Consider the following 12,000-nt stretch of genomic DNA (forward strand, 5'->3'; position numbering starts at 1 on the left):
GGGTGAAGTAGAGGAAGGGGATTAAGTAGTGCACTTGGCCTGAAGAGCACGGGAAAACGTATGAAATCACTGAATCACTGTATTGTATAAACTCATATAACACTATGTGCTAACTATACTGGAATTTTTTTTAAAAAATGCGTATGGTCCTGGCATTCGTAGTCTGGCCATAATCACCAGGTTGGAATAGAGCAAGTGGGGAGCTGTTTTCCAAAGGAAGTGAGGGGAGCAGAGACCACAGGCAGATGGGGAGGGATATTAGGAGACAAAGACAGATTTCCCCTACTTTTAGCCCAGAGCTTCCTTGCAACTGTGCAAATATGGGGTTAAATAAGACAATGTGTGTGATAAATAGTTCATATGGTACCTACAGCAGAGTAAATGATAGGGCAATATCTACGGACTAGCTTCTTTGATTGACTATCTTCTTTAATTGTGGCAAAAGGCACTTAACACAGGATTTACCACTTTAACGATTTTTAAATGTACCATTCAGTAGATTAAATACATCCATATTGGGGCGCCTGGGTGGCTCAGTGGGTTGAACCGCTGCCTTCGGCTCAGGTCATGATCTCAGCGTCCTGGGATCGAGTCCCGCATCGGGCTCTCTGCTCGGCAGGGAGCCTGCTTCCCTCTCTCTCTCTCTCTCTCTCTGCTTGCCTCTCCATCTACTTGTGATCTCTCTCTGTCAAATAAATAAATAAAATCTTTAAAAAATAAATAAATAAATACATACAGCCATATTTTTGTGCAACCATCACCACCATCCATCTCTAGAACTTTTTTTTACAAAACTAAAACCCTCCCCATTCTCCTCTCCCCCACCTCCTGGCAACCCCTGTTCTCTTTTCTGTCTCTATGAATTTGACTATTCTGAATATCACATATAAGTGGAATCATGCAGCATTTGTCTTTCCGTGACTGGCTTATCTCACTTAGCATAATGTCTTCAAGGTTCAGCCATGTTGTGGCATGTGTCAGAATTTCCTTCCTGGAAGGCTGAATAGTACTCTATTGTATGTCTGTACCACGTTTTATTTATGAATTCATCTGTCAGTGGATAGTTGATTTGCTTCCGCCTTTTGAGTTTTGTGAGTAATGCTGCTGTGAACACAGGTGCAGAAATGCCTGGTCAAGTCTGCTTTCAGTTCTTCTAGATGTATGTCCAGAAGTAGAGTTGCTGAGTCGTGTAGTAATTCTATGTTGAATTTTGTGGAGACCCGCCATATTGTTTTCCATACAGCTGCACCATTTTACATGCCTACCAACGGTGCCCAAGGGTTCCCTTTCTCCACACCCTCGCCAACACTTCTTTTTTTATTTTTATAATAGCCATGCTAATGGTTGAAATGTAGCCATGCTCATGGGTGAAGTGATTGTAAGTTATTTAAATTAAACATTGGTAACTGGGCTAGTACAAGTGCCATTGACAGAAGTAGAGCACCGAGTATTGGATGGGACAGATAACACTGAGTATTTTAAAAGTCAAATTTGACATGGTGGCTGAACATTCAACCTAGAAAAGTCTTCTCAAAACCAGGGAAGAGTTCAAGCCAGATCCAGAGTTTAGCTGTAAGCAGATAAATTCTCTGAGGGAAAGAATGTTTAAAAAAAATAAATAAATAAGGCAGCCAAGTACAGAAAAGAAAGAGGCTACAGTGGAACCATCCAAGGAGGCAGACTTGAGAGGCACTGGTTATTTCAGAATCTCAGAGACCCACAGAGGGGAGGAAGAGTCAAGAGGGTGGGGATGATTGATGAGCTCAGATGACATTATTTAATTACCTGTAATTAAAATTTTGTTAAATTGAATCATTTTTGTGTGAATACCTTCCTGAAGAGTCCCTTATCATTTTCAGAACACCCGCGTGTGGATTATTTATTTAGCCCTTAATCTGGTGAAGTACACAAGTTGTAATTCCCATATTACAAGAAATAAACTGAATCTCAGGGAGATTGAAATTTTCCTAAAGTTATTGTTTGGTACCTCTCGTTTTCCCAAGATGATCAGCTTGGTGGAAGCTGAAGACAGATGATGCCAAGTGGGTATCAAAGTAGTTTCCCCTCAAACTAGTGCCCTGGCATCTTGTCATCCCCTAGCATGGGCGCTTTCCCTTAATACTCCCGGAAACAATTTCTACTGGCCCCTCTCAAGTTCCTCTGAAATACTAAGGAGTTTGAATTTCTAGACTCAAGAACAGTAATTTGTGAATGATGGGGTCATAAGCAAACAGAAGGTCATCAAATCAGTTAATGGGTCATGACCAAGCTCACCAGAGCCAGTGGTGCATGTGTCTTCCCAACGCTGTGAACACTCGGTAACTTCCTCATGTTGGTTACTTGAATTTGGCTGTGGTGGGAATCTGCCAACACCACAAAGCTGGGGCCTTTGTTCGTTTTACCACAGAGAACCAGTTGTTAAACCTTCACTAGCGTGCCACTGATCATAACCCTTTCTTCCCCTTCTCTCCCATCCCTCCTGCAATGGAACAGAATAGAACAGAGAGAAAAAGAATGAGGGTCCATCTGTGATAAAAGTAAGAATTGTTTTGTGAGACTTCTGTTTAGGTCAAAAAGATATTTATGTATGTATTCATATAAGATGTATTTTTCACTAAAAATAAGTTTGAAAGTCAGTGGTCTAGGGTCCTTCCATTTACCTTCCTCAAGTACTTGAAATTCTGCTCTTCTGCTGATCTTTAGGCAAAGAATTACTAATATCCGGCATCTTTTTTTTTTTTAAGATTTTATTTATTTATTTGAGAGAGAGACAGTGAGAGAGAGAGCATGAGCGAGGAGAAGGTCAGAGGGAGAAGCAGACTCCCCGTGGAGCTGGGAGCCTGATGCGGGACTCGATCCCGGGACTCCAGGATCATGACCTGAGCGGAAGGCAGTCGTCCAACCAATTGAGCCACCCAGGCGTCCCCTGGCATCTTTTTTGAATGAATGCTGTATCTGCTGTGGGAGGAATGAGACTGAATTTGTATCAGGCTAGAAATTAAGGTTCTAGAATAGACAAAATCCTCCTATATATCAGTTCTTTTGAACTCAAACCTACATAAAAAAATCTCTTTGTACACCCCACCAAAGATTTTTGTAGACCGAACATGTATTTGTCCTATGCTCAGAAAGCAATAATCATTATTGTAAGTCCCAAAGATTAGAAGACCAAATAAATAGCAGAAATCAGACTTCAGCACATAACCTTGGGTTACTCTACCATTTTTCATTATGAGAACTTTCTATAAAGAAATTAAATCTTTTTTTGAAGTAAATAAACTTTTTGTAAATCACTTTCCTTTTAATGATTTAGTGGTTTGTTTTATAAATCCAGATTTTATATATATTTTTATATATATGTACATGTGCATTATATAGAAACATTTTATATATAAACATAATATATATAAGGGCACCTGGGTGGCTCAGTGGGTTAAGCCTCTGCCTTCGGCTCAGTCATGATCTCGGAGTCCTGGGATCGAGCCCCACATCGGGCTCTCTGCTCTGCAGGGAGCCTGCTTCCCCCTCTCTCTCTGCCTGCCTCTCTGCCTACTTGTGATCTCTGTCAAATAAATGAAGTCTTTAAAAAAATAATATATGTAAACATATATATTAATATCCCAGATATGCTTAAGTGGATTATGTTTCAAAACTAGATAGATGTATAAAGATCATGGAATTAGATGTCAAGAACTTTGATTCAGATCAGCCTTGCAATTTTTAAATTTTCATTAAAGGGAAGCTACTAAATATTTTCATGCAAAAAACTCACAGCCTTGCAAACATGTTAAATGGTCTCCCCTTAACTATCAAAATGGAGTTATAAAAAGAAACATTTTTCACTGAGTAACATTGAAAAGTTGTCCAGACAGGTTTCTCTGTTCCGCGATATCATTCTGTCATGCCCATTTGACTGCTTTGTTGAAGTAAGAAAATGAACCGGAGTGAGGGGACATGGTTTTTACAGGTTTATAGGAGTTCAATATACTTTTGGAAATGAGTTAGGGACCATTTTTCTTAGAAGAATTCAGCTTCTTGCATATATGAGTTCAGTTCTTTACAGTCAAATTCCTTAAAATAGCATCTTATTGAAACTCTTCTACACTTACTTGCAAGCAGAAATTCTCCCCCATAGACGGACCCTTGACTCAGGTTGCATTTAGCATCTGAGAGTCCAACCAAGTGCCCATATGTTTCGCTAGACATAAAGAAGGGTTTCGGGGAGGCCTGAGCGCTCGGGGTACTGCTGTGGTCAGCCAGCTCGCTCTCTTCTCCCCTGGGGCTGGCTTCAGAGCGCCTCCGGGGCTGCCTTTGCTCTGAACGAGCCCCTTGCAGCTGTGCCCGGCGTCTCTGTGTCACCAGGCAGGGTTTCAGGAAATGGATCTGATGCTCTTATGCCTGTGTTGTTCATTCCTACATACTGGAGCTGTGGCCCGGGAAGGTGAGGGGCCAGCAGCTTGGCCCTCACGCCCCAGCTGTCCCTTTCTCCTAATGTCACTCAGGATATAAATAAAGTGATTCATTCACTCTCTTATCAAACCAGAACATTGCCAGAAGGTACCATCAGGGCCACTCTAACCCATTGGAACGGTTTTAGGGGCCCATCTATGAGGCACAATGTACAAAGCCTTTGCATTTAAGTCATTTTAAAAATTAAGTTTTTAATTTTATTTCTCCTGTTCGCTTCAGACCTGGGACGGAGAAAAATAACTGCAGGGACACATTCGTGTTGTTTGAGGTCTGGGCCTTCTTTAGTGGCGTGGAAGTCATGATGCATCCTCTGATTTTTTTCTTGTTTGGAAAAGCCGTGAGTCAGATGACCTCATCGAAAATGTGCTTCCCTTTTCTCCACGCAGCCGATGAGTGGTAGGAGCGCTGGTCTGGAGCACGGATTGCTGCTTTTCACACGAGGCTGTGGTGTTTGCAGAAGCCAAATTTGCATTGTTAGTTGGCAATCCTTGGCTGCCCATAGGGTGCACTGCTGTTGACCGTTGTCCCCATCATTGACACAGTGTTTTCCAAGCAGCCCCCGTATAAATAAGTACGTGGCAAAATGCTAGGAGCTGGCTCAGGTCATGTGAAGTTGTGTAAGATGCTGTCCCTGCACTTAAAAGAGTGTATCCACAGGACAGGAGCAAGAAAGAGCCCCCCACCCCCCAAGAAAGGTGTAAGAAACAATGATTTGGGTGGTTCGGGAAAGTCTGTCAACCACCCCTTCAGGGGACGTACTGCTCAAAGTGAGCACGAGCGTGATCTTTTCCCTTAGCAGTTCTGCATGCCTAACTGCTTCTCTCCATCACTCACCTGGCAGATGTTGGCCATAGTGTTTAAAGTATTTTTATTTGCTGTGTTACAGTAGCACAACCTGGTTGCTTACTGTGATACTACTGGAAGAACAGTGGGCTGGAGGACAGATTGGGTTTGTTGGACTCCAATAGTGGCCAAACCAGTACAGTGTCTTTTACAAGGGCTTCAAGGTTTTTAAGGGTAATTGATAATAATTATGTCTATGGGCTGGTTGACTTTAAAACTAACCTAAGAAGATGCAACCTCATTTATTTGTTAAGCACCAAGTGAGTGTATAGATAGTACGAACCATAGGCATTTCAAAAAAAGAGAGAAAGAGAGAATTTCCAGGTCAGGACATCAAAGCAAAGAAGAAGATGGACAGCTTCGATGACTGGTTTTTCAAAATCCTACCAAGAAAGAGCCAAGCTGTGATCATGGCCATGGAGGCAGTGAGCGGGGAAACACAGTAGCATTGTTGTCCTGTGTATTGTTCCTGCCCTGGGGTTATCAGCAGGCAGGAGTGGAGATCCAAGCAGCTCTGGACCAGGATTATGGCAGATGTCATGGACGACAGGCAGAGCATCTAATTGGAGACCCGTCACATGAAGATAGGACCCCAAAGGGCCGTATTCGCCATGTAAAGGTCAACCAGAAGTAAATCTTCCCTTCCCACTTTACCTCTTCTCCCTCAAGCACTGAAAGAAAATTGCCTATCTGGAGCCTGGGTGCTGAGTGAGATGGAGTAGGGGACTGTCCCTGATGACTTATAACCACAAACTAGCCCTTGTGTAAGGTTGGGCATGAATTCATATTCCCTAGGTACCCTGAAAAACTTCAAATGGAGAATTTAATCTGAGGTGATCCAAAGCTAATAGCGACCCCAGGCACATATACTTTGCAAATGCATGTTTTTTTCTGGAAGAATCTTCCTTCAACTCAAATCTCAAATAATTCTTACAGGTAAAGGTCTAAGAACTGTGAGGTCGCAGTTTAAAACCACAAAACAAATAAGGAATCATTGCACCATAAGCGAAAGTCAGCAAAGTAGCAGATAACAACAATATTAGACCCACAAAGACTGAGATACTGAAATTACCAGACAATGAAAAATAAAATTTCTCATGTGTTTAGATAAATTGAGGGTGTAAAAGTATGAGTAAAATCAAAAGATTAAAATTATGATTAAGCATATTTGAAAAAGAACTCTGTAGTACTTTAGAATTGCAAAGATACAGTAATTACAGTTTTCAAATCCATGAGTGGGCTTAGCTGCAGGTTAGAGGTTAAAGATATTTAATGAGCTCAGAGATATATTTAAAGAAATTACATGAACTGCGGGACAGAAAGAAAAATTGATGAAAAGCCAAATGAGAGGACCTGACAGATATTTAGACAATTGGGAGTTCTGGAAAGAAAAATTTAAAAAGAGACAGTGACAATATTTGAAGGGATAATGGCTAAAAATATTCCAAAAACTAATGGAAGATACAACTGGCTATAGTGACTCATAAGAAATCCACATCTAGACACACCATACTTTAGAATACTAAAGACAAAAGATGTTAAATTTAAGCCCCTAACGGCCAAGGAAGGCTTTCCAAAGGAATGCCAGCTTGATAACAGCGTGCCCTTCAACAGCAGTAGTGGAGCCAAACTATGGTGTGATATTGCCATTGGTGAGAAAAAATAAGTACCCCACCAGAAATGTATTATAAGCAAAAATATCTTTAATGAATGAGGATGAAATTTTCATCATGTAAAACCCAGACAAATTTGGCATCGGTAAACCTTCACAAAAGGAAAGATTCTAAAGAATAGACTTCAAACAGAGGAAGATGATACCAGAGAAAGGTCTAAGATGCCAAAACTGACTTATGAGCAAAGAATATAGAAAAACATGGGCAAATAAAAGCATAATAATCGATAAAGTAATCATGTTCTTGTGAAGTTCAAAAAAGAAGGGGATGAAAATATCCAACACCAGTATTGTGTTAAGCAAGACAGAGGTATGATCAGAGTTAAGTAGTCTAACTTGACCTTGTAAAGCAAAAAGGTAAAGATGATGATTCATTTCAGCTTTCCGTAGTCAGTATATACGAATGCAAAATAAATAGAGTTACTACTAAAAGAATAGAAATTATAAAACTTGGAGGAAAAGAAAACACATGAGTATGGACAAATAGAAAGCACAACTTAAGACGGGGCGTGGGTGGCTCAGTCGGTTAAACACCCAACCTTTGATTTCAGCCCAGGTCATAATCTCAGGAGTCCTGAGATCGAGCCCCACATTGGACTCCACGCTCAGCAGGGAGTTGCTTGAAGATTCTCTCCCTCTGCCACTCTAATATAAATAAATCTTTAAAGAAGAACCCAACTTAAGAAAGTAGAAATAAATAATAGTATTTGTAATTACAAAAATGTGAGTGGACTTAATGTTCCAGTTAAAGTGAAAGATTGATTCACTCAGCAAATACTTACTGAGCAGCTACACTAGGCACATAGCACAGAGCAGTGAATAAAGCAGCCCCCAAACCTTAACTGGAGATACAGACAACAAACCACCTAAGAAACACAGATAGTATGTTACACAATGGTGAGTGTTCTAGAGAAAAATAAAACTATACAAGATAGAGAATGGGGAGAGTGACTAAACTTAAAAAATAATAAAATAAAACAGTTTGCAAGTTGTATATATTTTTTAACAATGGTGTAATTGCTTTGGAAACAAGGTTAGCAGTTTCTTAAACCTTTAAGCTTAGGGTTACCAGATGACCCAACGGAAATGAAAACATATGTCCAGACAAAAACCTTGTACATGATTGTTTATAGCGGCATGACTGCTAATATCCAGGAGGCAGAAACAACCCCAATGGCCATCAAGGGATGAATGGATAAATAAAATACACACACAATGGAGTATTATTCAGCCATAAAAAGGCAGACAGAACCGCTCCATGCTTTAACACAGATGACCCTTAAAAACATTATGCCAAGTGAAAGAAGCCAGACACAAAAGACCACATATTGCATGATTCCACTCATATGAAATGTCTAGAAGAGGCAAACCTATAGAACAGAAAACAGATTAGTGGTTGCCTAGGGCCAGGGGACAAGATGAGCAAGGGCAATGGCTAATAAGTGTAGGTTTCATCTCCTTGCAATGAAAATGTTCTAGAATTGATTGTGGTGGTGGAGGCATAACTCTGAATATACTATAAGCCACTGGGTTATATGCGTTAAATTGATTGTATGCTGTGTGGCTTATATCTCAATAGAGCTGTTTTAGTTTTTTAAATCAATAAACAGTAACCTCGATAAGACAATAAGCAAAAGCCATGTCCAGGCATTTCACGGAAAAAAAAATATGTATGCACAATAGATACTTGGAAAGAGGCTCAGCCTCATTCCTAACTGGGACAATGCTCATTAAAACCGCAGTAGTGGTACACATTGTGTGCCCACTGGACTAGCAAATATTTTACACTCAGGCAATCCCCCTTCTACACATGTAGGGGAGGTAGTGAAGCTGCCCTGGGGGTTGGAAGGGGGAATTGGTACAAACCACTTTGGAATGTAATAGGGCATTATTTTGAGAGGATTGAAGATGGAAGCATCCAGGACCCAGCAGTTACACTCCTAAGTATACAACTGAAGACGTTTTCCCAGCTGTGTGCTGAGATCATGTATAATAATAGTTACGGCAGCACTGTCAGATTGAACCACAAAATTGTGAAAACAACACAATTTTTATGGTTAGGAGTGTATGCAATAAATAAACCTGTTTTTAAAAACCAAACAAGGGAAAGATAAACACAGAATTCAGCATCGTGGAAACAGGAAGGCAGTGGGAGGGCTTCACAGGGGATGCACAGTGAGAGTAATGTCCTTGTAAACTGGGTGGTGGGATGTAGGTGTGTATGGTCAGGGTGGGGACAGCGGTCCAAGGCAGAGTGTGTTCCGACAACCCAGCATTCAGCGAAGACTGACACAACTCAGAAGCGTACATGGAACAGGTTTTCCCTGTAGTTCAACACCGAACGCTAATAATGCTGACCTTACATTTCTAGAAAAGCTTAACATATTCAGCATTTTATATTTAAGAAGCAAAAGCGATAAAATGTTCTTATCCAGGTAAAAAGCAAAAGGAGAGAGGAAGGGAGGAACTAAGAAAAGCACAGAAAAAAGCAGCAGAACAGGAATGAGTTAGATTTCCAACCAAGTGGTTAAAATGAAAAGTCTTCAAGCTCAAGGTGAACATTTATTTGGCCACAACTTCTTTAGTCTTCAGTAGTGCTAACTAAACCAGACGTTGCTGTTAATAAAACCTTGCACACTCTTCATTTCGGTCACTTTAGCGGCTGGTTCTCTCTTTTTCAGATCCCGCTCACACTAAAAGATGAACCGCGACTGCCCAGAGGAAGAACCTATTTGCTACTCCCGCACCTGCGGGGGCGTGACCGAGGCTGAAGCATCCACCTGCGCTGTGAGGGGTCCACGGTACTTTTTTTTTCTTTTCTTTCTTTTTTTCTTTCTTTCTTTCTTTTTTCTTTTCTTTTTTTGCTGCCTCAGGCCCCAGAGCCTTCAAGCAACAGCGGCAGTAGATTGTTGCCAATCAGCCAATCCAGGCTTTTACTGAGATGACGGGAAAACACATCAGCTGGGTTTTGACTGAACTTGGCAGTGAGGACATTCAGCTGATACGTCCTATACCCCATCAGAGCACACATGTATCTTCTATCCCTTGTAGCCTCCCCCACAAACCTGCTTAGGTCTTCTCTGTCCCTCCCCTGCTACCACACAGAGATGATATAAAAGAGGCTCTTTGGCTATTTGCATTTTGCTTCCTCTTCTTTTCCAGATTGCAGAATTAAGCTTTACTTCCTACAAGCCTAAAATCCCAACAACATTATCTACCAAAGTTGTTCTTCCCTTTTCCAAGGGTTCGGGGGAAGGGGGAAACACGCATCACAAGTTTCCCAGAGAGTGGAGGAAAGTCAGTGTGTAGCTGACCACATGAGCCATGGCGAAGGCACCCTTTGGAATTACTGATTTCTAAAATTAATAAAGTAATTCTATTTTTATTTTCTTTTTTCCATGTACTAATTTCCCAACAATCAGTACTCACAAACAAGCCTGAAGTGGGACCAACTTCTTGTTTCCTTTCATTGCTGGGCAGTTTTTTAAACTTCACTTTAGAAATGTGAACTACAAAGAGATGTTTTATTCTTCCATTTGGTTTCAGCAGATGGTGGGTCCAGGCTGTTCCCCACGAGCAGCTCCTGAATCTGGGAAGCTCGTATGTGCACATGTCTCCATCATCAGCCCGCAGCGGACAGGTCCTCTAGGGGTCCTCGTCAGAATGAGGCGGCACAGTCCCCCCCCACCCAGATGCCTTTCCACTTGACCTCTGCTCCCTCTCCTCCCCTTTCCCTGGTCCCCTCTCTGGCTTCTACTGAAGAAAAAGTTTGAAGGGCTGACAGCTACCCTGGGAAGTTCCAGGGGGAGGATCCAGAGTCTGGGTTTTTCTACAGCAAGGTACTCTAGACTGAGCATTGAAACCCCAAAGGAGAATTGACGCCCAACAAGGCAGAGAGAAAAGGGACTTTACTGACCTCTCAGTGAGTGCAAACAGGTTTGAGCACAGGGAAGCATTTTGTTTGCTTGTGAGGAATGAAGACTGTCACTTGAGGGAGAGGAGAGAATGTATTCCTGATGTGCCTGGGACTTCTGGTTAGTCGTCTGAGGACCATCTGAACTGTTGGCCAACTTGGTTGTGAACTGGGTAGGAGACAGGTCCTTCCCGACTCCCCGGTGATGTGTAGAACTGGGAAATAAGGTACCTGGGAGACTCCATGTATGGATCGTGTGAGAAAGGTTAAGAGGGCTTGAGGCCAGGACAAGAACTCGGAGACCAGCGAGACTATGTGGAATTGCCCTAGGTAACCGTTAGAATCGGGTCCTCGGGCTCGTTTCTTAATGCACACGCCATGTGCTTATCAGTTGTTAAGACCAGACTCCAGATCTCTCTTTCATTTAACCAAGTATTTTTTTGTGTCATTTTTACTGGTACTGGACTTCTCTTGGTAATAAACGAGACCGATCATATGATTCCACCCTCCCAAAATGGTGTCATTTCCAGTGTCCCTCCCTCCCCCTCCCCCGAAATAAGTGTGTATCTTTTCAGACAGACAGACGATGGCTCAAGTTTCTGTCGTGCCTCTCAGTGACATGTGGAATGGAGAGGCTGAACTTCAGACCCCCGCCCATATTTGTATCTGCTGATAAAGATAAGAATAGAGCTCTCGTATAAAAAGAACATTTGGAATCACAGCGTGTTCTGTTTTCTTTGGGATACTTCAGGAAACATAACTCATTGCCTTGGTTCACTAGGATGAGCCACAGGCCAACATTTTAGTGACGTCCTGTGAGGTTGGAGAAGAAAGAAGGTTTATTCTGGGGTCAAAAAGATGATTCCCTTCTTTCTTAATTAAGCCTCAAGGAAGGACCAGTGATGTCATATATAAGACACGGCTGCTCAAAATGTAGCTTTTAGGCAGCCTGGACCTTCCCCCAACGCCTGAAGGTATCTCTAAAGCTACAGGCTGAAATTGCACGGTTTTTTAAAATCACTTTATTTTTTATTACTGTGTTCAGATAAACACTTGGGTGTTTCTTTCTCATGCCCAGTGAAACTCGAGAGTAGCTGCTACA

General features: G+C 41.7%; 1 protein-coding gene across 39 annotated transcripts in view; it reads left to right on the plus strand.

The window, feature by feature from the left end:
- TTLL5 (tubulin tyrosine ligase like 5) overlaps nucleotides 1-11,619 on the plus strand; it is a 285,101-nt gene extending 273,482 nt beyond the window's left edge. For 18 of the 39 annotated variants that reach the window (XR_014312441.1, XR_014312442.1, XR_014312443.1 and 15 more), the window contains 2 exons: nucleotides 9,667-9,786; nucleotides 10,535-11,619. Coding sequence is in view for 14 of the 39 variants with exons in the window: in XM_082733575.1 (XP_082589701.1) it covers nucleotides 9,667-9,689 (23 nt within the window). In the remaining 25 variants the exon portion in view is untranslated. Of the gene's footprint in view, nucleotides 1-9,666; nucleotides 10,371-10,531 lie in introns of those variants that run through there. The other 21 variants (XM_082733575.1, XM_082733576.1, XM_082733577.1 and 18 more) reach the window with 3 other exon arrangements.
- The last annotated feature ends 381 nt before the right edge of the window (nucleotides 11,620-12,000 follow it).

Source organism: Mustela nivalis (assembly GCF_964662115.1).
Source record: "Mustela nivalis genome assembly, chromosome: 6".
NCBI lineage: Eukaryota > Metazoa > Chordata > Mammalia > Carnivora > Mustelidae > Mustela > Mustela nivalis.